The 26,197-nt window shown below is 49.2% G+C and overlaps 2 protein-coding genes across 6 annotated transcripts in view; one reads left to right on the top strand and one right to left on the bottom strand.

Moving 5' to 3' along the window:
• Window positions 1-11,780, bottom strand: part of Nod2 (nucleotide binding oligomerization domain containing 2) — a 50,171-nt gene extending 38,391 nt beyond the window's left edge. For all 5 annotated transcript variants that reach the window (XM_076915574.1, XM_034522698.2, XM_076915579.1 and 2 more), the window contains exon 1: window positions 11,632-11,780. The gene's annotated coding sequence lies outside the window, so the exon portion shown is untranslated. The remainder of the gene's footprint in view (window positions 1-11,631) is intronic.
• Window positions 15-21,456, top strand: Snx20 (sorting nexin 20). Its single transcript, XM_076915582.1, has 5 exons — window positions 15-778; window positions 9,468-9,583; window positions 13,689-13,822; window positions 15,371-15,522; window positions 17,637-21,456. Exons 3-5 carry the CDS (start codon window positions 13,702-13,704, stop codon window positions 18,303-18,305), a joined length of 942 nt encoding a protein of 313 aa, XP_076771697.1. The 5' UTR covers window positions 15-778; window positions 9,468-9,583; window positions 13,689-13,701; the 3' UTR covers window positions 18,306-21,456.
• Window positions 21,457-26,197: the final 4,741 nt, after the last annotated feature.

The raw sequence follows: 26,197 nt of genomic DNA, 5'->3' as shown, positions 1-26,197 counted from the left end.
AAGCCCTTGGTTGGCTACAGTCTTAGTGGAGGCATTCCCAGAAGGCTGTGCTGGTTGGTGGTAGGGCATTTAAAGTTCCTCTTTTCCCCCTTGGTAGCCAGTCCCACGCAAGCTGAGGAGAGAGAGAGAGGTCAAAGTGTAATAGCACTTGCCTCCCACATAGCTTCCTATAGTAGATGTGAGAGAGAGCACAGCCAGGGGCATCTGGAAGAGTCCAGGGAAGGGGAAATAGTGGCTTGAACATAGTCAGCAGGGGAGAGAGACCTAGCGAGGAAGAGAAAGGGATAACAACCAAAAGAGGGGAGAAAGGAAGAGAGAGAAAGCCAAGAGAGAGCATGGCAAGGTTCTGTGGGAATGAGAAGTTGGGGGAGGGAAGCCCATGAGCTGGAGAAGTTTAGGGAAGGGGAGGTGAGAAGAGCTGTGGAGAGCTACAGGTACTGAGGGAGCCCCAGGCCAGCACCCTTGCTCTTTGGTATGCTAACATACCAAAAGCCTTTTGTCTGGAGAGTTTCTTTTGCTCCTGACATTTTCTCTTAGTATGGCGCTGGCCTCTGCTCAGAATAAGTAACTCCTTCAACTCCACCTGTAGAGTACTCCTCTTGTCCCTGACTTATGAAGAAAATGAAGCACAGAAAAGTTCATTAGCCTGTCCACACAGTGATGTGCCCCAGGCCTCAGGCACCAGAGGCTGTGCACTAACCACTGCCTCACACTGCTTCCAGGTAAGTACCTATGCAAGTCCCCAGTCAGCTGAGGTGGCAGCGGCTGCATTTAAGAGGTAAGTTCTCTAGGGAATGGTCCTGGTGGTGTTCAGTGCTGTCTATAGGGTGTTCTGCACATACTGGTGGGAGCCTAAGGGGGCAGCAATAACAAATTTCTAAGTGCAGAGATTGGTTGGGGTTTTGTTCTTGTTTGTTTGTTTGTTTTTAATAGGTTTTCTTTGTGGATGAAATAAACCCAGTACAAGCTGAATAAAAAGTAGGAAAGGTTTATTTGGGGGCAGCTCTTGAGCAGGTTCACTGGTACCAGGAAGGGGGCCAGGGAAATTGCCACACAGACAAGGAGGAGATGGGGGCAGGAGTAGAGAGATAAGAAGAAAGAGCATGCAGGCAGGGAGAGAAACACACACACACACACACAGAGAGAGAGAGAGAGAGAGAGAGAGAGAGAGAGAGAGAGAGAGAGAGAGAGAGAGAGAGAGAGCGCAAAATGTCTGGTGAGTGATGCAGGGAGAACCTGGAGACCAGGTCCACTTCGATATGTTAAATAGACACCTCATCTGCTTGTCCCCTGTTTGAAACTGTTTGAAACCAAGCGGTTTCCATTTTAAATTGTTTACATGTATTTATTGTCTGTGGGTATCATGTATGTGGATGTATATATATCTTGGCACATGAGTGGAGATCACAACTTGGAGGACTCAGTTCTCTTTTCACCATATGGGATCCTGAGGACCAAATTCAGGTTGTCAGGCTTAGCAGCAAGCGCCTTTATCCACTGAGCCACCTCATCGACCCCAACTTTTCAGATCTTGTTCGGAGACAGGGTACAATATAGCCCAGGTGGACCAGGAGGTAGCCGAGGCTGAGCTTGAAGACCTAGGATTACAGGCCTTGGCAACCCCAGTTTTTCCTGTTTAAATGGTGCTGGGGATTGAATCCAGTGCCTCTGGTATGCTTGGCCTGCACTCTACCCAATGACCTACATTTCCAGCAACAGCAGACATCCTCAGAAAATAGACTGTGTTAGTTACATTTTGTGTTACTGTGACTACAATATCTGAAAGAGACAAGGGAGAAAAATTTGGGTTCACAGTTTCAGTGGGGAATGGGGGTGGAAGGGGAACTGTCTACCATGGGGGAGGGGCTGGGGGAAGCATGGTGAAAATCTAGTTCATGGCAGAAGGAATGTATGGCAGAAACTGTTCACATCCATTCTGGACCAGGAAGTAGAGAGTTACAGGAACCGGGGCAGGGCAGAACGTTCAAAGGCCTGCCCATAGTGATCCATTTCTGCCAGCTGGCCCCACCTTCTAAAGGCTTCTCTGCAGAGAGAATCTCTGTGCACTGTGTAAAAGCATCACCTGTCAATAAAAAAGCCCATGGCCAATGAGCTGAAGCAGGAAATAGGAGGTGGGACATCCGGGAGAGAGAGATTGAATTCTGGGAAATAGATATGAGACATTCATCCCAGAATGCCGAGGAGACACACATAAGAAGATGAGGCAGGAAACCAGCCATGAGTTTGGGTTAAAATAAAAGTGATAACTGAGTTATGAGCTAGTCAGAAAACAAGTCAAAGCATATGGCCTAGGCACTTATTAATAAATAATTACTCTCAAAGTCATTATTTCAGGGAACTAAGTGGATAGGAGGAAAAGCCTGAAGAAAAACTCTGCAGATTTACCAATAGCACCTCCAGCTGGACCCAGTACTCAAAGCATGAGCCTATGGGGCATTTTATGTTCAAACCATAGTGCTGACCTGACCGACAAGCAGAAGCTAGAAAACTCCGCCTGACTTATGCTCACTCACGCTCTACACCCAACCCAGGAGCAGAGTTTTGGGATTGCATTGGCTAGTTTTATGTCAGCTTGACACAAGATAGGGTCATCTGAGAGGAGAGAAGCTCAGATGAGAAAGTGCTTCCTTAAGACCTGGTTATAGGACAGTTTCTTAATTAGTGATCAAACGTGGGAGGGCCCAGTCCACTGTGGGTGGTACCATCCCTGGGCTGATGGTCCTGGGCTGATGAAACTCTATGACCAAAAGCAACATTTCTGGAAGGGGCTTTCTAGGGTGTAGTTTTTACTACCCTGCTTTAAGCTCCCAGGGAACCAGATCAGTGGATGAAACACACACACACACACACACACACACACACACAGGCTTATTTTTTGATATACTTTAGCTCAATGGTTGGGCTCTTCTCAGCCTTCCTTGGCCATTGTGCCCTTCTTTTCACTCCCAGCTCAGCACCTAAATCTGCCCTCAGCTACGGTTGCTCAGTTACCTTTAGTCCCAGCTCAACACTCTAAATCTGCCCTCAGCTTAGTTATGTTTCTAATCTTCCACCTGATATCCCAGGCCCAGTCAGGGAAGTGGCCAATAGCCACTCTACCCTGGATCGCACATGGCTGGTGACTCTTTCTCCCTCTGAAGCATGGTGAAACTCTTCCCGTGTACACCTGCTAGCCTGCCTGCAGGAAAACGGGAAGTCCTGCCTATTCCACCCAGCTCATTGGCTGCTAGCATCTTTATCGATCAAAAACCAAGTGGGGAACTGAACCTTCAGTGTTCACACGAAGATTCCTGGTCAAACCACTCCCTCCAGAGTTTAGTTCACTCGCAGTTCCATATAACTGCTGACCATCAAAAGCAGCAAGGACGGGAATTCAAGCAGGGAAGGAATGTGAGGCAGGAGCTGATGCAGAGGCCATGGAAGGCTGGCTTACTCACCATGGTTAATGTTGGTGGTGAACTTGACTGAATTGAGACCTTTCAGAAAATGGACAAAGCACGCTTCTGGGTGTCTGTGAGGATGTTTCCAGAGAAGATTTGGTTAATAGAGTGGGAAAGACCTGCCCTAAATATGGGCAGTGTTGTCTACTGGGGCAGAAGAAGCAGCCAGACGATCAGTGGAGACGGTCCTTTGTGGCCTCTTGCACTGGTTCTCACCCTTAAGGTAAAGAAACTGAGGTTCCCAGAGTCTACTGGCTTCCTCCAGCGGGCCAGCTACCAAGAGCAGGAGCTGATGCTCAAACTCCTATCCTTCTGCCCCTTTTACTGTGGCCTTACCTATCCTTCAGTGGCTACATCCCACAGCCCCTGTAGGACTCTCCTTGTGTTCAACGCTGTGAGGAGAAACTGTGCCTACATCCTGCTCCATCAGCTTAGCTGGTTTTCTATTCCAGATCGTGTTCCCTGCATGTCCTTCTCTCCTTCCAGACCTGGGGTTCTGGAGGATCAAGGGACCCAGAGGTCATTGGTGACCTCTGCCTCTGGCACAGGCATGACCCAAGTTTTCTGTTGAGTGACTTACTGAAAGGTGGACAAGTTTAGTCAAGCACTTGCTACTGAGCTGCCTCAAACCTAGAGGCCCAGTATGTCTGGGTGTCCTGAATGGCCTCTGTCCTCACTCCATTCCCACCTAAGAATCAGAACCCGCATCCTGGCAGCATCTTCTGTCCTAACCTATCCCTGAGCTCATCAGTGTACTGGGAAGGTTTTGCTGTGTGCCTATGACCTGATCTGAATGTCTGAATCCTCCAAAGTTTGTTTTCTGCTTGCTTGCTTGCTTGCTTGCTTGCTTGCTTGCTTGCTTGTTTTGTTTTAAGATGTAACTATTTTATTTTGAGTGTATGGGTATTATATGTGCACCACGTGCATACCTGGTATGATGGACCCCCTGGAACTGGAGTTACAGACAGTTGTGAGCTGCCATGTGGTTGCTGGGAATTGAACCCAGGTCCCCTAGAGGAGCAACCAGTTCTCTTAACCATTGAACTATCTCTTCAGCCCCTCCGTCTCCGTTTTACACATTGAAATCCTAACCTCTGAGGGGCTGAGGAGATGATTCTGTCTTGAGATCAGAGCCTCATGAATGGAGACTCAAAGGGTTTCCATGATGGCCAGATAACCATGTAGCACAGCTGTCTGTAATGGACCCTCAGCAGACACCCAGTCTGCAGGAGTCTTGACCGTAAGACTTCCCAGCCTCCAAAACCATAGGAAATAAATTTCTGTCATTAATAAGCCATATGGTCTGTGGTATATTGTTACAGCAACAAGGAGGACGTAAAAACATCAAACCCTAACAAATAAAAGCCAGCTCTCCCACCCAAGCTTCTCCCCTGACTACTCTATGAGCCCCTCCTTCTTTCTTGTCCCTCAGTGCTTCTAGAATCACCTTCATTTACAAATTCCACGTTGACAGAATAAATATTCCACCACCCAACAGAGTGTTTGAGAAAATGGTTCCTCTCCAGGCATGGTGACCATGACTTTAATCCCAGCACTCAGGAGGCAGAGGCAGGCAGCTCTCTATGACTTCAAGGTCAGCTTGGTCTACAGAGTGAGTTTCAGGCCAGCCAGGGCTACATAGTGAGACCCTGTTTCAAAACACCGAAAAAGACAAAAGGAAAAAGAAAAAGAAAACCAGTTCCTCAGCCTCCATCTTGAACAACTTTCCTCAGGAGGTGGTGTCCCTGAATCTTCGTGGCCTGGAAAAAACCGAACACCCCAATCTCAGCTCACTCCTGCCTGCTCTCAAGTGCTCACTGTGTCTCCACCACAGAACAGGCCTGATGAGAAAAGCTATGCTGTTTCCACTTCACAGCAAATCCTGACATAGAGCCGAAGTCTGACCATCCTGGGCTTGAGGGGAGACCAGAAGGCTCAGCACAGCTGCAGGCTCTTTAAGCCTGTGGTGCAGAAATGAGGGCAGCACCTAGTCCTTCCTCTTGTATCTCAATACAGTCACGAAAGCAGTCAGCGACACACATGGTCTGCAGCCCCAAGGTAAAGTCCTGTAGTAATAATAACCTTTGAGATCTTTGAAAAGACTCCCCGACCATGGGCAGCTACAAGAAGATGAGAGGGACCATTACCAGGTTCTGGGTCACTTTGCAAAACACCTTGCCAGCTCAGGTTTCTTTGGCAAACCTGGAGATGTCCTCCTCTGGGATAATCAATTCCTTTTAATTTCTCAGAAGACAGTTTCAGGATTGTAGTCTCTTGAGGATGCTCAATATCTGAGGTTGTGATAAGCAGCTATTCATTCATTCATTCATTCATTCATTCATTCCTTTTGAGGCACTGGGGATTGAATAAGCAGTCATTTCTGGTGCTGTGTTATTATTCAATGCAGCGTGCTAGCACATAAAAAGGACTGGCTTAATTTCCCTGCCAGGCAAAGGGTGGCGGCTGGCCCAGATGTACACTGAGTCAGGCCTGAGCTGGAGCCTCAGCTCGATTCATTTTCTGCATCCTCTCATCATTCATTCGCCTGCTCGTGTGCTGTCACACAGCAGTGGCCCACTGAGAACCCTCTAAGTGTGGGCATTGGGCTGAGTGCTGGGGACACTGATGGACACAGCTTCCTGCCATCATGGTATTTAAGACAATAAGTAAACAGGCATGCCAAGACTGGGAGATGGCATGAACTCAAGGGCAGGCTGCCTGGAGAAGCAACACAAAGACAGACAGGAAGCTGCAAGCCAAGGGAAAGAAAACCCACATGGAAAGAACCTAAGAAAGGGTATTTCCAGAACTCCTGGACAGCAAGTCTTCGCACCTCAGCCATGCTCCAGCATCCTTCAGCATGGCTGTGCTAAGGGCAGCAAGAGATACTGGGAGGGAAACAGTGAAGTCAGGAGGGGAGACAAGTGTCAGGGGAGAAGGTGAAGTTCAGGTTGGCTCTGAATGAGATAGGATATCACCAATGGATCAGAGCAGGAGACATGTTCTCTGACTTTGGAGTCCAGACAGGGCATCTGACTCTAAGATGCCAGAATTTCCCCTTCTTGACTCCATGGTGCCCACCTCTCCTCATCTGGCTGTGGCATTGCCTCTGTTGTGAACAGGGATGCCCACTGTTCTTTCCTGGCTCGCCATGATCTTCTCTGGTATAGAATGAACAGACTTTGGCATTAAAGTCCTAACACACAATGTGATAGCCCTGACAAGTGGAACTTTAGAAAGTGACCAGATCATGATGTGAAGCCCTTATGGGACTATGTCCCTTAAAAAAGGAGACCCCTGAGAAACCTCTAGCCCGTTCCTAACCATGGGCCATTACAACAAAAAAGATAGCCATCCACAAACCAGGAAATAGGCTCTCACCAAACACTGGATCTGTAATCACCATGATCTTGAATATCCCAGCCCGCAGAACTTAGGACACAAATTTGGTTGTTTAAACCACATAGCATAGGGCATTCTGTTATGGCAGCCCAAGTGGACAAGACATATAGCCCTCGCCTGTTCCCCTCTCCCATAGTGTTCTGGGCTTCAGAGAAAAGCCAATGACAAAGTCTTCTGGTCACACTGGCCCAGTTCTGTTCCTCCAACAGAATCTGGGCACACCTCCATGTCAGGTGGTTTCCAAAAACTGGGCCCCAGCCCCAAAAGAGGAAGCAGTGGCTGTCACACTGTTCCCCTGTGGTCGCTAAGTGCTGTGATGAGGTCATAGGGTTTGGAGAAGAATGCAGAGCCTGCTGTGGCATCTCACAGATTTCAAGCCTGGGCAGAGACAGGACAAGAAATTGGAAAGATGCATGGTAGAAAGAGGAGGGGCCGAGGACCGCACCTCTCTGCAACCTCTTGTCTCCTTACCACACTAGGCCCTCTGCCAGGCAACATGAGGCAGAGGCAAATGAAAGATGGCCCTGACAGCCAGGACTAGCAGGCCAGAGGCACACCATGCTCAAGGTGTCTTGAGCCCTTGCCAAAACAAATTCTTACAGATACGTGAGTTCTTGGTATGACAGTGATGGAGGTTCAGAGGCAGGATTGGCTGATATTTTCATAAATAAGACCAATAGGTAAACAGATGCAGTACAGAGTCCCGAGAAGAAAGGCAAACTCTGAGGACTTTAGCATGCCATCAGTTGCCAGCCCTCACATGCTCAGCCCGACACCATCAAGTGTTCTGTGCACCTTGACCCATCTTAAGCTTCCTGAGGGCCTATGGGGTTGAAGCAGATACATAAAGGGCAAAACCTCTGTGACAATGAAAAGCAAGATTGATTTATTTGAGCATGGTAGACAGTATCTATTCATCACAAGATCCGTTACGTGCAAATGTGAGCCTCGGGAGGGAAAGGAGATTAAGAAACACGAGTAACCAAAGGTACAGCCATGGCCTATCTGCAGCCATTAACATTCGATAAAAGACAAAGCAATGGACTCCAACAGAAAAGAGACAGGTGGGACATAAGCTTGTGAGAAGATGTCTGCCATAATCCTTTGTGGGACCCAGTGTTGTAAGCCATGAGGTGACACCCCTCCCTACACTGTAGAATGGCTACAATAAGTGTTGGCCATGTCAAGGATAGAGAAGGTGCAGCCTGGCCCATTCACAGCCTGGGGAATGCAAGATGCCCACCTAGGCTGTACCCTAGCCTAGTCCCACGTAGTTGGAGACTCTCTTCCCCAGCAGGGTCCCCTTAGACAGTCACACTGACTTGGCTAAATGCCTAAGGATTGAACCGGAAGTGGGGATCATGCTGACACTCTAGAAACAGCACAAACAGATGACACAGCTTCAGAAAGGCAAAGCAGAGTCATGCTTAAATTAAATAATAGGAAAACATAAAATTCAACAACCAACACACACACACACACACATACACACACTACTAACTCCTACTCACATAAATACTGAAGGAAAGAAACAAGACACCAAAAAAAAAAAAAAAAAAAAAAAAAAAAAAAAAAACTTGAATAGTGTACATGGGTTGATGTGTATAAAACTCAAAAGTGAGTAAATGGAACTCAAGTGTCAAGGATCTATTCTTGGGTGTCAAGCTTATAGAGACGGACCACTTGTGCTGAAGAGAGAAGAGTATAGCTAGAATGACTCATGAGAGGCCTTCCAGGGCTGGACAGAAAGGCTATAACTTGTCCTTCTCTAGCTTTTCTCCTAAGGGTACACACACTGGTAGCCATAAGTGACATCCCTGTGCTATGGTCTGCTTTCCCTGGAACTTTTTGTCACAAGTTATGAATATGGCTTATCTCCAAATGGAAACCTGGAGGCCACCCAATACCATTCTTTCAGGCACTGGCTCTGCGTCCCACCAGCTCAGTGTGCCAAACCTCGGTTCTTCAGCCTGTCTACAGAACACAAAGGGCCCCATTATGCGTAGCTTGTAGCTAGGATAATAACTATTAAAAGGTTGTATTCCCAAATCCTCATATTAAACTGTGATCCCCAACACTATAGATTTGGAAGGTGAGGTCTTTTGAGGGTTGACTGTCATAAGGACAGTCTTCACAAAGGGATTCATGCCGTAACTGTGAAACTGGGGTGCAAAAGGTAGGCTTCCTCTTGCCTGTCCACCTCCTACCAATGACATGTCACATGTGGCAGGACAGCCCTCACAGACATTGCCGGTGTGCTCTTACATGTTCTGGATCCAGAGCTATAAACTAAACAAACTTTCATGTGTGATTTTTTTTTTCTGTCTATGGTCTTCTGTCATTGCCACAGAAAAGGACTAAAACAAAGGACTTTGAGATCGATTCTCCAAATGCCAGCCATTGTGCAGGCGTCTAATAGGTATCAAGCTGCTTAAAGTAGCTGTGGAGTGAGGTTAAACTGTACTCCTGTAGGTGGCCTTGTACCACGTGGTCTGTATGATGTACTGCAAGAATCTATCTATGGGGTTCCATGTACATCTTTCAGCAACCAATAAGCTGGGGCCTCTGAAGGAGATCACTCAGCCTATTTCCTGTTTTCAAAAGGAGAACTCAGAATTGCGGCAGACACTCAGCCATCTAGTTGGACCTTGTAAAAAGAGATCGGACTGGGGCATGTGACTCTCCTGGACCCCTGAACCCACAAAGCCTGAAGATTCCAGGTCAGTGAGTGTTTGACCCCCAAGCGTAGCTGGTTTCTGCCCACCGAGACCCAGTGATCTACTTGAGAGACCCTCTGGGAACTCCCTGGGCACAGTGTAGGAGGGACCAAGGGTGGTGAGAGCCCCTACCTATAGGGCTGTCTTTAGAAACTGGGGGCAAACTGGGAATAGCTACTTCCAATCTATTCTAAGCCTGACTCCTATTGAAATGCCAGGAACCAGGATGGCACTGCTCCTGAGAACAAGTCCAGACTTGTATTTCTCAAAGGGTGGACCCTGCAACAGAGTACAGAATTCAGAGCTCACCCCAGCTCTGTCTGGGTATAGTGGGGTAGGCAGCCTGCTTTTGTTAGAGCCCCCAACACTTCCTCTCCCCAATCCCGATGGGGATTCTGATGCACACCCACAACAGAGCACTTCCGGTGGCAAGCTTCACAAGGAAGCACTCGGGGATCCGCCCCATGGTGCTCCTCTTTCCCGAGCAGGGCAAGTGGAGCCTTGCCCCGAAATAAAGACCTGAGGAAGCTGCCCTACAAAGAAAGGGGACTTAAACTCAAACTTCGAAGCCAGGGCTGCCGCTCCTGGCATTTCTTTCCTCCTTGTCTTTGAATGGGTGCTTCTCAGTTCTTCTCTCTTAGGGGCAAGGGCTTTTACTACATTCTACCAGCTTTTCATCCCCTCTGCAACCCCCAGAGAAAGGTGGCCTAGGCTCTACAAGTGGCCCTGTGTACCCTGGAGGACTGAAGAGGGCAGGATCCCTTGAAGCAGGGAATAAGAGCCGAGGCACCCAGAAGAGAAAGATTGTCCTGCATAGGAGATGGTATGGGGTGGGAGCCTGTGACAATGCTCTGTCCTCTAGGCCAAGTGCAGGTCCCCAAGCTAGCAGTACCAACATCTGCAGTGCTTTGTTGTGATAGTTAGAAATCTTTACCACTGAGGGTGTGAGGAGGTAAGACAGGCCCTCAGAACCCTCTGTCCCCACGGAGCTTAGCAAAAGGATTAATTTCCCATTTCCCACATGGGGAAACTAAGGCTCGGATGTGTTTGGGGAACTGTCAACATATCACCTTTTTCTACTTGTCTTTAAATGGGTCACTCACTCCCAGACTGTGCTGTAAGAGAAGACATCCAGGAAGAGCTTTGGTTGTGGCTTTGAGTTTTATTCTAAGGCCTGGTTTCATGCTAGTTTTTTAATGTTTTACTGGAGCACACAGCACGGGTTGTTTTTCTGAGGCCCCATGGAAGAAGTTCCCTGCTTCTGGCATGGCACCAGCTACCCAGATCAAGAAAGCAGATCTGGAAAGGCCTGGACCACTAGAGGCAGTTCCACAAAGCCACTACTCAGTACACAGACAAAATGACAGGGAAAGTACAGAGTACCCACAGAAAACACTATGACTGCACTCAATAAAACAGGCACACTGTAGCATCCCTGTAATTCTAGCCCTTGGGAGGCAAAGGCAGGAAGATCATGACTTCCAGGCAGGTTGGGCTATATAGTGTAGCACAAGCTCATAAAGCAAAAGCAAGCAAGCAAGCAAAAACAAACAAAAAACCTTGTTAAATGTGACATCATATAGACTACATACTATCTTGCTTTAGCATTCACCATAGTGGTTCTCAACCTGTGGGTTGTGACCCCCACAGGGGTCACATGTCAGATCCTGAATATCCGATATTTATATTATAATTCATAACAGTAGCAAAATGACAGTTATAAAGTATCAACAAAATAATTTTATGGTTAGGGGTCACAGTGTTAGGAGGGTTGAGAACCACTAACTTAGCAGAACACGAGGGACCCATTCCATCAACACTTAACAGCGTGATAAGGCTTGTAGCCACCCTTCTCAAAAAGGAAAGGGTTAAATGGGAAAAGGAAGATAATAAGTAACTTGCCCAGGGGCTGCAGTCAGTCAGGATGGGCGCCATGTCTCCCGACTCTTCCACAGGGCTGAGAGGTTAGCAAGGCCTATAAGCTATATAGTACCCAAGCATGAGCAGCATTGATCCAGCCAGGCCCCTGCTCTGTGCTTCAGTTTACCCACCTGTAAATGTGAGGCTTGATGGAGGGTCCCCAGCGCCACTTACTGAACCACTGCTTAGATGCCACTCAGAAAACAGTTCCTTCCATCTTCCATATCAAGAACAGCGACCCCACCCCAGGCACGGACTCAAGCCCCAGCAGCCTCCCCTAGGCCAGACCAAGTAAAAGAGAGGATGTGATGACATCACTGCACTTTCTTTGAGTTCCTGTGCTAGGATGCTTAATCTTGCCAACTTAACTGGATTCACAATACCCTAGGAGGCAAGAGAAGGATACCTCTGGGTGTGTCTGTGCGCTGTTTCCGCAGATGACGAAGTAGGGGGGAAGACCCACCCTGAGTGTGGATAGCACCCTGCCAACAGCTCGGAGGAAAAGAGGAAAGTGTGGTTCAGTGAGCTGGCTTTGCAGGTAAAGCTATTTGCCACTGAGACTCATGACCTGAGTTCCAGCCCCATGACCTGTGTAAGCAAGCTCTCATGTGACCTCCATACTCTTCATGAGCTGAGAGGCATAGGCATGCAAGAGCACATGTGCATACACACACACACACACACACACACACACACACACACAATTAAAAACAAGGGCTACATGGGCAAAGCCTCTATAAATGCAGGCATATTCTCTCCTGTCTCCCTTCCTCTTCCTCCGTCCTCTGCTTCCTGGCCACCTGGAGGTGAGCTGCTGTGCTCTGCCCATGCCCTCCCACCTCCATGAACTGAAACTTGAAACGGAGCATAATAAACCCTTTTTCCCTTCAGCTGTTGATGCCAGGTACTCTGTCAGAAAACCTAACACATGTGCCCAGGAGAGTGCCCAGCCATTTGTTCCTCTGAGAGAATGTCTTATTTCTCATCTTCTAATTTGCAGCTATCCATAAAAAGCACACACTTCTAGACTTATTTCATTGCTATTTTTCAAACACTTAGCGCATGTCAGATCCTAGTAATAGAAAGGGCTCTGCAGTCCCTGTTGTATGAAGAGTCCCAAGCTGTATGGGGTAGGCCTAGCTTAATCCTCATACCAGCCTGTGAAGGTGATTCTGATATTATACCCATTTTATAAGACTCTGAGGCACAGAGAGGAGGGCAAACTGACAGCTACCAAGGTATCCATTGATTTATGTGTCTAGACTGGAACCCAGAAGCCTGCTGGCCTGCTGTCTGCCTGCTGCCCACTTCCGGTCAAAACAGATTCTATAGTCAGCCAATTTGGGCTTGTGTCCCAGCCCCCACCCCAGCCCTGGCTGTCAGGCAGCTCTCAGTTCCTTACCAGAAAGTGAAAATAAAAACAGTCCCTGCAGAGGGTGGTCACACTGGGAACAGGCAAAGGGCATCCCAGGCCAGCACGACTTAGACATGGTTCTACTCTGCTCCTTTGTCCACTCACCAACTGTGAGACCCCAGGCTAGACCTGTTTCCTTATCTGTTATGTGTCAGGAATGTCAAAGGTTTGTGTGTGTTCTGTTAAAAAAGAAGTGTGAGTGGGCTGTGGTGGCGCACGCCTTTAATCCCAGCACTTGGTAGGCAGAGGCAGGCAGATTTCTGAGTTCGAGGCCAGCCTGGTCTACAGAGTGAGTTCCAGGACAGCCAGGGCTACACAGAGAAACCCTGTCTCGAAAAACAAAACAAAAACAAAAAGAAGTGTGAGGAACCAGATGAGATGAACTGGGCATATTAAATATTTGCTTAAAGGTAGATAGATGGGGAGGGGTGTGCTATAATATAAAACTGAGTGGTGGGACATTTATCTGGACTAGCCAGTATGCTTCACCCAGATAATCTCCAATGTTATTGCTGTCACTTGACAGTATTTCCTATGAAATCCAGAGCAACTGTATAATGCATGGAGCACAACGCTAACTCAGGATCTGCCTGTCCATTACAGGGGAGGGCTAGGTTTGATCTGGCTGCGTGGGTGGCAGGGGACACAGCAAGGGGAATCACTGTCATTCCTCCCTGCCTGCCAGCATGGATTACAACTGTAATCCAAAGAACCCCAAGCTCCCGCAGGAGCCCCAGTGTGAGTTGGCTCTCACTCTTCCCTCTCGAACCTCAGGCAGCCTCGGAGCATGGCAAGTTCAGAGCATCCTGGGAGCCCTGGCTGGAGAAGACCCATAAACCAATGCATAACAAGGACTAGACAAGAAGTCTTACCCCCAGGCCCAGACCTCCCTTGTCCGGGACCAGAAGGTAAACTGGAGGGCTTGAAGTTCAGTGAGGGAGGTGGAAGTTAGTTCAGACATTTGAAGCACTTCAGTGGTTGCACCAAGATAGCTGGGCAGTTGCCTTAATTGGGGTCACCCTAAGCAGCCCCAAGACAAGGATTTGGTGCAGGCTCTTGACGTGGGAGGTGATCCTTGGAGGCAGAGCAGCTTGGGAACAAGAGCAGCCTCCTGTATAGGGGGTGGGTGATCACATGGCTGGGGTAGGTGACTGTGACTCAGGCTGGATGGGGGTTCATGGGAAGGTGTAAAGAACATACCTGAGTTGTGCAGCCAAGAAGCCAAAGATTGTCCAACATCCCTTTCTGCAAATGCTAAGGGAGAGACCTGGGCATGTTGCTGTGGTCCTAGAAAGGCCTCAGGGTCCTGAGTTACAGGTGCTTCCCTTAGGAAGCCAATAGCATTTTCCAGAATAGTGGCTGCCAGTGGGTCCTGGCCTGGCACTGACAGTTTCTGCTATAGTGCCATCTCCTGGAATAATCTCTCTTTACACTCATTTAAGATGGATTTGCTGAAGCCTGGGGTATGCCATGCATGGCAAGTAAAATGATCACTCTCCTAACCTCCAAGCTCAGTGGAGAAACATTCGTAAAAAAGAATCAGGCGTGCCATGAAAAGCCTACTGGAACAAAATGGGAAGCACTTCGTCCAGTATCAAAAAAACAGGGTGAGGCAGGGGAATGACACGAGTATCAGGTGGCACAAGGTAAGGATGTTCCAGACCTGTGCCTCTTTCAACAAATGCATAATTCTTTACGCAATTGTGTTTGAAAAAAAATCTAAACAGATTCTCAGAAAAGTGTATGGTTCCAGGGAGGCTTAAGAAATAATGTAGAAAGATAGGTGGTGGCAACACATGCCTTTAATCTCAGCCCTAGGGAGGCAGAGGCAGGCGGATCGCTGTCAATTGGATTCCAACCTGGTCTACAGAGAAAGTTCTAGGACAGCTAGGCTACACAGAGAGACACTGTCTCAAGACAAGACAAGATAAAACAAACAAACAAACAAACAAAAAACACTGTTGGTTTTCAGGCACTAAACAAGAAGACTGAATTCAGAACCAAGAAAGGCATTTGCACCCTGAGATGAAAGCGTTTGTATAGTCAGGGCCACCCAGGCTCAGGCTGAAATGTCACTTCCGCAGGGCTTCCCCCTGCACACTGATGTGCATGCACTAAGGGGCTCCACAGCCCTGAGTCAGTGCTGTAGGGAGAAGTACATGGGTGTGGGCCCCGCTCACCAGGAGCACGTGGTTACAAAATGGCCCATCAGCAGGCTACAAGTGGGTGATGAACACCCCACAGTGCACTTCCTAATAACAAGCAGTCAGAGTGCTGGACCAAGGTCAATACACAGGCAGATTCACAGGGGTCTTGTTGATGCCCCCACAGTGAGGGTGACAGGAAGAGATAAGTCTGCTCTTCTGGAACTCTGATACCCATCCCATCCCATGCATCCAGTCCTGGCCTACAGGGCACTGCCTGATGCGGATTCCTTAAAGGCAATGTCTTTCCAGAAACCCAAGATGGCCCCAACACCAACTCCTGCATGACCACAAGGGAGCTGCAGGAACACTGGCAGAAGGAGAAGAGCCGCTGGAAACATGTCAGGCTGCTCTTTGAGATCGCCTCAGCCCGCATTGAGGAGAGGAGAGTCTCCAAGTTTGTGGTAAGCAGAGCTTAGAAATGACGGGGCTCCCGTCAGTCACCTCCTGCATGGTCGGGGGAAGGCCTTGGGAGATCACAGCTCTCCACTTGTGACACACTAATTCACAGCCTTGCAGAGAAACGGAGGTTTCATGGTACCACATGAAGGTAGGGTCCCATGAGGAGTAGAGAGGTGTGAGTCATATTCCTGATCCCGTGATGCCAGGTGTCAGTCATCCGTACCCTTTCTCTGCTGATTCTGAAATATCCTCCAATTGTTAATATGCTCTTGGTTTTTATTTGACTTGCTTTTAAAATACTACATTTCATGGAAAGATCAGTTTCATAGGACATGAAGAAAAAACAATTAAAAGAAAGCTGAGCTCTGTTATTTAATGCTAGCTTCTTGTCCTGGCTTGTGGGAAGTTCCCTGCTGGGAGCTGCCATCTTAGTAAGACTGGAGCATCAGCCCATTCTAGGAAGATGGAAGAGTAATACCAACTATTCCTACCTCACGGTCACCACTTCTCCTCACAGGGACCCGTACAGTTTCCACAGCTACCAGTGTGTGCTGGGCACAGCTCTCTCTCTCATATCAGTGAGTTCACTCAGTTATTTAACCCTCGTGCAGATGACTGGAACTTTTCCTATCCTGTTGTGTTGTATAAAACGGAGGTATAATGCAGTGGTGGGAGGGATCACCTCAGCAGGCCCACGCTGAGGAGTCCCCCTGAACAATCAGCCGTATGACAGACCTAATATAAAAGGAAGTTTATTGGGGGGGAAGGGAAGGGGCTAGAGGTGGGGAAAGGCGGGGGACAGAGAAGGACAGAAAGAGAGAGGAGAGAGAGGAAGAGGCTAGCTGGGAACACATGGGAGAGAGAGCGTAAATAAGAGATGGAGAGAGAGAGAGACACAGAGACAGAGAGAGATTGCGCACTGATGTGCAATCAAACTTCCATAGCCCGCTGGCACCTGACTTGCGGCTGCCACAAGCTGTTACTAGGTAGCTGCTGGGCGGAGCCTAGAGGAAGTACCAACACATCCTCAAGTTAAAGATGAGAAAACCGAAGCTCAGGGAGGTTAAATCACCAATCTCAGACTAATGTGTCTAAATGTGTTAAGCCTGAAACACATGCCCAGGTCTTCCAGATGGACGCTCCCGACTCCAGCCCTTGCTTCCCAGTTTAGGACCTGGAGCCTCATTTTTGATGATAAAAAGCCAAGAGAGACACTAGCCCCATCAGCAAGTCCCTGTCCCTTTGCTTCCAAGATGCTTCTAAGCACTGCTGCTCGAGGACTTACATTTGCTACAAACTATCTTTATACTTTTACTGGTAGCTAGTACAGGACGGGAGTAGGCGTTCACGTGTGTGTGTGTGTGTGTGTGTGTGTGTGTGTGTGTGTGTGTGTGTTTGTGATGAACTTCAAAGTATGATATATATATATATATATATATATATATATATATATATGAAAATGGCAGAGGGCCAGCCAGATGGCTCAGCCTGTAAAAGCACCTACTGCCAAGCCTGTCCACCTGACTTTGACACCCAGAACCCACGCGGTGGAAAGTGAGAACCAACTCTCACAAGTTGTCCTCTGATCTACACAAACCACACACACACTACAAACGCATGTAAAAAATGCTTTTTAAAGAAAATGTAACATTATTACTTCGTACAAAAATGTGATTTTAAAAATGGCACAGCAGATGCATGAGGAGGGGGAAACAGAGTCACTGTTGACTGAAGCAGGGCGCACCTGCAATCTCGGAGAGTGGGAGGCTAAGGTGGGAACATTAGGGTTCACCTGTAAACTACACAGCTAGTTCCTATCTCAAAAACAGCGGGCTTGGGACAGGGAGATGGAGAAAGGATTCTGGAAGGGGTGGTGACGCGGGGGAGCAGTGAGCGGGATGTAAAATGAATAAGTAAATAAAAAATAAATTAAATTTAAAAATGGCCTGGGGTGAGGCCGTATAGTTCAATGGCAGAGCACTTGCCAGACTTGTACAAGGTCTCTGGGTTCCAGCCGCAGGCGGCGCGCGCGCGTGCACACAGACGCGCGTGCGCGTGCGCGTGCCCGGCGAGCACTCCGGGCGCCCTAATACTAGCCTCTCCGCTCCGCCTGCAGATGTACCAGGTCGTGGTCATCCAGACCGGGAGCTTCGACAGCGACAAGGCGGTGGTGGAACGGCGCTACTCGGACTTCGAGAGGCTGCAGAAGGCCCTCCTGAAGCGCTTCGGGCCGGAGCTGGAGGACGTGGCGTTCCCGCGGAAGCGCCTGACCGGGAACCTGTCGGCCGAGACCATCTGCGAGCGGCGCCTGGAGCTGCGCGACTACCTGCGGCTGCTCTACGCCGTGCGCGTCGTGCGCCGCTCGCGCGAGTTCGTCGACTTCCTCACGCGGCCCGAGCTGCGCGAGGCCTTCGGCTGCCTGCGCGCCGGCCAGTACGCGCGCGCGCTCGACCTGCTGGGCCGCGCGGTGCCGCTGCAGGAGAAGCTGACGGCGCACTGCCCGAGCGCCGTCGTGCCCGCGCTCTGCGCCACGCTCGTGTGCCTGCGCGACCTGGAGCGGCCGGCCGAGGCCTTCGCGGTCGGCGAGCGCGCGCTGCGACGCCTGCGGGCGCGCGAGAGCCACCGCTACTACGCGCCGCTGCTGGACGCCATGGTGCGCCTGGCCTACGCGCTGGGCAAGGACTTCGCGTCGCTGCAGGGCCGGCTGGACGAGAGCCAGCTCCGGAGGCCCACGCACAGGGGCGCCACCCTGAAGGAGCTCACCGTGCGAGAGTATCTGTCCTGAGGCGGCCCGACAGGTGCCCTGGCATCCAGGCTGTGCGGACAGAGACCTGGGTCGCCATCGCTGGTGGGCTTTGCTGGGCAGCTTTGGGCAAGCTCGTCTTTACTGTGGTGTCTGCTGAAGCAGAGAGGCTCCTGGGATCCTTGGAAGAGCCATCTTGTGACCCTTGAGTGTCAGATTCTCTAAGTCCTAAGCCCACAAGCTTAGCTGTCAAAACTATGCAAGTACTATGGACCTTACCATCTCGGGATGGGAAGGACTTGCCTACCGCACAGAATGAGTTCAAGGCCAGCCTAGGCAGATTGCTGAGCATGGCTCCAAATAAAGAGGTCTGAGGATGTGACTTGCCTTGTGATCCCCTGCTCAGCCTTGGGGCTCTTCAGAATCCCACCATTTAGAAGGCCCTTATCAGACACAGTCCCGTGACTTCGGACCTCGAGCTGAATAAGACCCTGTTCTTGATGAATGATGCAGTTCATGGTATCCAGCTATTGAACAGAAAAATGGACCAAGTCTCAGACACACCACGCCCCGAGGTTGGAAACCTCTGAGAATTTGGACTGCAGACTAGCATTCACCCACCCCTGAGGGCTGAGGAAGCATGGTTTGGTCCAAAGTAGCTCAAGCAAAGAGGCTGGGCTTAAGTGCTCGGTGATGGAGGTGTCCTTGGTGCTGTAATGCAAATAAACAAGGACTTCATCCAAAAAGCGCGCTCAGAATCTCAAAATGATGCATGGGACACGTGTGCAGGGAGTGTGACGAAATGTGTAGATGAGCAGATGTGACCGTGTGGGGGAATACTCAGTGTGCACACCGGGAACAGCTACAGCATCAGGGTCGGGGAGGGGAGTCCCCCCCTCGGTGCCCCTGAAGCAGGAAAGACCAGTCCCACGTAGTGAGCAGGGAAAGATGTGTCCCGGAAAACGGACTGATGACAGTTCAGCTTTGGGACCCTGCTCACCTCTTCCTAGTGGTGCCCTCCTGTAGTGTGCACTCTTCGGAGAAATTTAAACAAACATCTGTCACAGTACATAGTGCTCCACCAAGAGACCAAAGTTGGATCCCACCCAAGGTCAGTTTGATGAGCCAATGAATTTATTGAGCTTACTTAAACAGGTGAGAGGTTACTTAAGGGTGTGTGACCCCCAAAGCAGTGGCACCATTGAACAGCCTTGCTCCAGCATAGATGGAATCCTCCTGCACTTAACTCAGACACACCACATATGTCTGATCTGGTACCTTCTGAGACCATAAGACCGTCTGCAACCCTGGGCAGAAGTAGGTACAGCTGGGAGGGAGGCATAGGGAGAAGTTGCCGGAACCTCGGGTGAGGGTCTAACCACCCTTCCTACCCACGCCTATGAGGAAAGGTCCTCGGGCTGGATCATGAGGGGCTGTTGCTACTAATTACAGCTGCTCTGATGAAGATGAGAATAACCACTCTGCTCGGAGGACTGTATTCTACAGCGCCTGCCCAGGTCTCTGAGAAGCTACAGCCATTGCAGTGTCTGCTGCTCATGCTGTGTTCGGCCTCTATGGAGCTCAAAGGCCTGGCCTGTGATTACTGTCATATCAGCCATCTTCCTGGCAGCTGGAATCAAAGACCTTAGTGTTCTGTACATTCCTGGAAGAGACCCTTGAGTTTCTAGGTGACTCTGGGAAGCTTCCTTGTGGCCCAGTATGGCACCACAGAGGCTGTCTACTCCCACTGTGACCCCACACATCATTCCACTTTCTGGGTCCCCCATCTTACCTGCCTTGTTTAGTCCTTGTTCCACAGGACATTAGGAATAGTAACAGCTAGAACTCTTCTTTCTCAATCTGGTTTCAAAGGAGGGGCACAGAGTGCCTGTCCTTAGTCCTCAAGGAGGGGCACAGAAGAGAAAGAGAGGAGCTGCTTTACTCCATCACACCCTCTATGTCATCATATCCTCACCGCAGCCCAGAAATGCAGCCAGAATGCCATAGACTGGCAGTACCAGGAGAAAAGCATGCCATACAACCTCCATGGTCACAGGATCCAATGAGATGCCCAACCTCACCCAAAGAGACACATAGACTCTGGCCTTTGAAACCCTGAGCCCGAACCAATTCTTCCTTCCTTGTTTCTCTCAGGTGTTCATCAGTGAGACAAACACAACATTAGTATGGGGGCCTGCAACTATGCCCATGAGCTGACTCTGGATAGTTAGCCCGAAGCCTGTAGTATTCCCTTCGGATGGAGATGGGCATCCCCATTACACCCTGTGTCCATGGATGCTATGCACTAGGCTTCTCTCCTGGTCCTGCCAGCACCACCCTGGCCAGGCCACACTCTCATCCCATTTACAGCTGAGGACAGACACCCTGAGGTGACTTTCCCAAGGTCACATGACTCCCATTCAGTCACTGTTTGGGCCATCTGTCTGGCCCAAGCAAGCCATAGACTTGTTACCTACTGTTCATCCCTGAGCCCTGGTCTCAGCCCTGTTTACTGTCTCCAAGACTTTGTTTTAGCTCTGACTTTGATTGTATGTCCTAGACCCTCAGTGAAGCTTAGGCTGTTTGGCCCCGAGTCCTCACTTTCCTCACAGGATCCCATGCTAGAAGATGAAGGTTGGGTGTCCCTGGATTCCTCACCCAGAAGGGCTTTTCAAGATCATTCCACATCTGTTTACAGATGGGGAAAACACTCAAGCGCATTGCATGGCATCTGAACCAGACTCGGGATGCCCATAGCACGGTGACATCTTCCAACAAGCAAGGCAGATGGAGGAATCCTGCTTTCAAATTTTAGATGCGCTTGGTGGTCACCTTGCTGGACTCAGGAGGTGCTGTGTTGTGGTGGGTGCCTGGCTTCTGGGCTCCAGGCTGCGGGCTTCATTGGGCTTCAATTGGGGGTGAGCCCTCTGTTGGGCCTTGGATGAGGTAACTCCATTTAACCTGCCACCTTCAGTCATGTAACACACAGGTAGTGGGCGTGATTAACAAGTCTCCACCTCCAGAGATTTAAATATTAATGAGTTATCTAAAGGCCAGGGGCGTAGCTAATTAAGTTATTCCCTCCCCTTTCCCCTCCCTATAAAAGTCCTGCTCCCCTGGCTTTTGCCGGGGAAGCCCATACCATCTATACCCACTCAACATGCCATGAACAATAAAGCTTTGGAAAACTGGACTCCATGTGTCACCTGGTCTCACCGCCAGATTCCCAGCTTTTGGAACCCTGGAACCTTGTCGATGCAGCCGCTGGCCCGCCCACTGACAGCTGCATGAATGTGGGACCCTCCGCAGCGGTGTGGGAAGCCCACCGCCGAGACCCCGCTGCCGGACTCCCTCCCCCCCCCGCGAGATTTTTTCCCCACACCCCCAACCATGCTTCCTAGCACTCCTGTGACCTCTGCCCCTGCTGACCCTGTCCCTGTTGGATAAGAACTGAGCTACACTGACCCACTGCCATGCTCAGCCTTTCCACTTGGGCTGTGCAACGCCACCTCAGGTTTTGTCACCTCCTATCTACTGATGTCCTTTTCCTGTCTTACGTATGTAAATTTGTTTGCAAAAGAAACTTACAATATATATAAATAATTCCAAGTGGAACATCAGAATTCCTTGTTCTAATTAGAAGGTAACTCTAAGGATAAACACAGTGACACCTGCCACCCTCATTATGCCCAACAGGCCTTGCCCCGAGGCAGGTTGGCCTCCATGGATGAGCCCCATCTGTGATGATAGACTCTGGGGACTGGCAAGCATTGCTCAATGCTAGGAGTGTCCACCATGTGGTCCCTCCTGCCAGTGCTGTCTTAAGCCATCTGGGTCTGGCCTACATTATCCTAAGCCATCTGTCTGGCCCAAGCAAGCCGTAGAATTTGTTCATTCTGAGTCCTGATCTCAGCCCTGTTTACTGTCTCCAAGATTTTGGGTTTGCTCTGACTTTGACTGTATGTCCTTGGCCTTAAGTGTCCCATTAGGAGCTGGTATTCAAGTTGTAGTGCATAATTTCAAGCTGGTTCCAGATAAAAGTACCCTCAGGGTGAAGTGATCATGTGGGAAGTGAAGCATCATGGGAGAAGTGGTCTGGGCTAACTAAAGCCTGGTTGAACTTGCAGTGTGTCCTCTGAAAAAGGTCTTGGCCCAGCTAGCCATGCCCCACAATAAAAGGAAAAAACTCCTTCCTCCACAGTTACCAGACTCTACCAGATCCACACAGACACACCTGCTAGCCAGGTACCTATGCACCCGTTTTCTTAGAACAGGAATATCCAAGGCACTTTTATGTCTTTGGAGCCTGAGAACGGAATGCAGCTGCGGCTGGGACAGGCCCTGTGCCTTTCCTAACGCTGGCATGACAGGCAGCCACTCACGGCACAAGCAGAAACTCTGACAGGATGCTGTGCCTCAGCCAGGTGGCTGGAGGAGCCTTCTCAGAGGAAGCCCTGTGTCTCCAAGGGTGCAAAGGAGCCAGGGTGGAGCCCAGAAGAGGGAGGGAAAGTGGAAGGTCAGTGCTCTAGGCCAGAGCCTACTACCAAGCATCTGGATAAAAGCCATCTCTAGTGATTGGCTCGATGAAAGTAAGTGAGCTGAAGATTTTGTGTTTGGAGTGTGTGGATCTGTCCTTTCTGTTACAGGAGCAAAACCACAAGTTAACCTGACAGGGAAAGAATCTGCTCTTTGAAAATCCCAGCAGTGGACTAGCTACTGGTCAAACTGGATCACACACAGCTCTGTCCTGCTTTTCTCTGCTTTGTCTTCTCTCCTCCACAGAGGACTGCAGCCTCTCCAAGATCACATACTCTTTTCTTGGCAACCCCCAAATGACTGTCTTATACAGGCTTGTGAGGTCTCCTCCTGTAGGATCTGTGGAAAGCTCACACCTGTCCCTTTCCAAGAAACCCAAAGAGGACACCTCTCTCACACAGTATACAACCTGGAAGGGGCACCTGGGACGGCTTGAACTGAGGGAGTTCTTGAGTATATGGTTTTGTGATCCACTTTGTAAAGCACAATTGAACATAACTAGCATTTCTCTATGGGTATAACATTATTACAGTCTGGTTTTCATGACTTCACCGTATTCTGATGCATATGCCACATCTTACCACCTCCTACTGTGACAGGCTTTCCTTTGGAAGACGTTTAAGCCGGATACATCTTTTTCTGTACTGATGTGCCCTCCCATCGGTCTCTTACGCAGGCATTTCTGGGTTTCTAAACAATCCTGTAGACTCTGTTAAACATTGTCTTTTATTTTACTTTTATCTTGACCAACGCTGCCTGTTTATGAAGCACTCATCCTTGCAATGATTTTAATAATCTCATTTAATTTCTCCTCAGAAAGACAGATCTAATACTCTTCCACTTGGTAAGCATAAGATCTGTCTATCCCATGTACCTGCCATGGCACTGTCATATTATATTGGTTAAGCTAGTTCTCTGACAATTTCATACGTGTAAATAATACACGTATGAATTCTAAACCATGTGTAATACACGTGTAAATTCAAACTTTGTTCCTTTCCTGGCTGACTTTATCCGGCCGTTCACTAGATGCCCAGCAGAGGGCGCTCAAAACCCAGCGCTCTGTGCTGCAAGAGACCAAGGAAAAAGGCAGCAGTTCAGGGGTTGCGGGGAGTGGGGGGGCCCACCGTGACTTGGCAAAGCTTTCACAAGAGACAATACTAGAAAAAAAGTTGCTATGTTGCCTACATCACTGTCCCTCGTGTTTGTTGAGGTGCCCCCAGGTGAGTCTCAAGGCGTTGGAGGCGTCTCTGTCTACTGTGTTAAGGAAAGGAGAGCACACCAGATCTCCCAGGGCCACTCCAGACGCTACTAAGAACTGGAAAGAAAGGGGTGGGGTGTGGGGGAGTCCTTCCTCACTTGTTAGACCACTTAAGAAATGCACTTATCCTCCCCGCCCCGATAAACTGTAAGGCAAGGACTGAAAATCCCCCTGGAGGAACTTGACTGTAAAGACAGTCAAGGCACTCCCCTGGAGACCAGCTGGAACTGCCCCAGCAAGACTGTCTTCAACCTTGTCCCAACTGGAGAGCACCCAGATGCCCACTCACAGCCAACAGCCAAGTAAAGGGTGACCCGTTTGTCACCGGGATATCTCACAACCACGCAAGCAGACGCCATGGTAAAATACAGCGAACAAGTGCCACATTTCTAGACACACAGAGTCTTTTTCGCCCTCCAGGTGACAGGAAGCTAAAAGGGCTGGTAAAACATTTTGAGAAGCAATTGCTCTGTGCGACTCAGCTGCGCAGGACTGTGCAGAGGTAAAGGCAGTGGAGACAGCAGGAGACCGTCCCCCCGCCCCCCCAAAAAAGAAGAGGGTGCAGGAACACAGTTCTATAAAGGGGTTTATCCAAAGGTTTGGACTCACAAACTTCTGGCAGTTATGAAGTCCCACAGCCTTTGCAAACCGGAGGCCTGGAAAACAGGGAACACTCAAGGCAGGGGAAGATGGAGGCCCTGCTTAGTAGTCAGGCAGAGGAAAGCCAATCCAGCCTCTTTTACTTTTCTTTGTTAGTCTCTAGCAGGACTGGATGATGCAACCCACTTCCTCACATGGTCCACAAAACTCTGCTGTTTCTTCTGAAATGACCCTCGAAGACACGGAATATTTAGTTATCTGGGCGTCCCATGACCCAGGCAGGTGGACATAGAAAGTCAGCCATCACGAATTCTGAGGAATGTTATGAGGATAACAACGGAAACTGAGGTGGTGGTTTTTCCTTCTGGGGAGCGAGGAGCCTTTCACTGGAGGGAGACATTGAGAGGTCTCAGAGGGTTAGGGTGCTCTGGCTCTTCATCTTAGGGGTTCTGTCCCAGGACTATTTGTGTAGTGACAGCTTGCCAAAATTTGTCTTTAGGTTTCATGTCCTTACTTTCATGTGTGCATGGATGGATGCAGAAAATATGATTTGGTCTACATAAGCACCTCCCAAGGACCATGCAGTCCCCATCAAAGTTGGGAGGTGGTAAAACCTTTAAGAGGTAAGGGGTCTAGGGCTGGGGAGGTGGCTCAGTGGTTAAGAGCACTTGCTGCTTTTGCAGAGGACCCAGATTTAGTTCCCAGCATCCACAAGACATGGCTCACAACCATCTGTAACTCCAGTTACAGGACCCTGACCTCCTCTTCTAACCAGGCGTGTACATGCTGCACACATTTTTGTGCAGGCAAACACTCATACACAAAAATAAAAATAATTTTTTTAAAAAAAAAAAGAGCTTAGGCCTGGAAGGAAGTGATGTCATTGGGATGTGCCTTTAAAGAGGACACTGGTGCTCCAGCCCTGTTCTTTCTCATCTCATCTGCGAGGTGAACGCTTTTGTCACCTACTGGCACCATGATGTACCTCAAATCACCAGAGGAAATTAGCCATGGAATGAAACGTCCAAAATTGTGAGCCAAAATAAATAAACATTCCCTTTTGTTGTTGTTATTATTATTTCCTTTTTTTAAATTTTATTTATTTACTGCATGAGTGCTCTGTTGCATATATATTTGTCTGCCTGAAGAGGGCATCAGACCCCCTATAGATGGTTGCGAGCCACCACGTGGTTGCTGGGAATTGAACTCAGGACCTCTGGAAAAGGAGTCAGTGTTCATAACCACTGAGCCACCTCTCCAGCCCCCTATTATTTCCTTTTTTGTTTGTTTTTGTTGTTATTTTGTTTGTATTTATTTTGTTATTATTATTTCTTTTCTTTTGCTGTTATTATTATCATCTCTTTTTCCCCCCTTGAAACATGACCTTGCTATGTCGATAAGGCTGAGCCCTCGCTGGAGGTTCCACTTCCTCCTGAGTGATGTACTACAGGTAAGTGACACCATGTCCAACCCGTTTCCTCTGATTACCTGACTTATTCCTTACAGAAGCAGAAAGCTACTGACTGATGTGTACCCT

Source organism: Arvicanthis niloticus, chromosome 18, assembly GCF_011762505.2.
Source record: "Arvicanthis niloticus isolate mArvNil1 chromosome 18, mArvNil1.pat.X, whole genome shotgun sequence".
NCBI classification, from domain to species: Eukaryota; Metazoa; Chordata; class Mammalia; order Rodentia; family Muridae; genus Arvicanthis; species Arvicanthis niloticus.
The sequence above is the reverse complement of the archived record's forward strand: the minus strand, read 5'-3'. Positions and strand labels throughout refer to the sequence as shown.

What these genes read in the sequence shown, in the direction of transcription:
- Snx20 (XM_076915582.1), top strand. Translation starts at nt 13,702, where the DNA reads ATGGCAAGTTCAGAGCATCCTGGGAGCCCTGGCTGGAGAAGACCCATA. An exon ending in CCCTTGTCCGGGACCAGAAG is followed by an intron (nt 13,823 to 15,370) that starts GTAAACTGGAGG and finishes ATGTCTTTCCAG; the next exon opens with AAACCCAAGATGGCCCCAAC. An exon ending in GGAGAGTCTCCAAGTTTGTG is followed by an intron (nt 15,523 to 17,636) that starts GTAAGCAGAGCT and finishes CTCCGCCTGCAG; the next exon opens with ATGTACCAGGTCGTGGTCAT.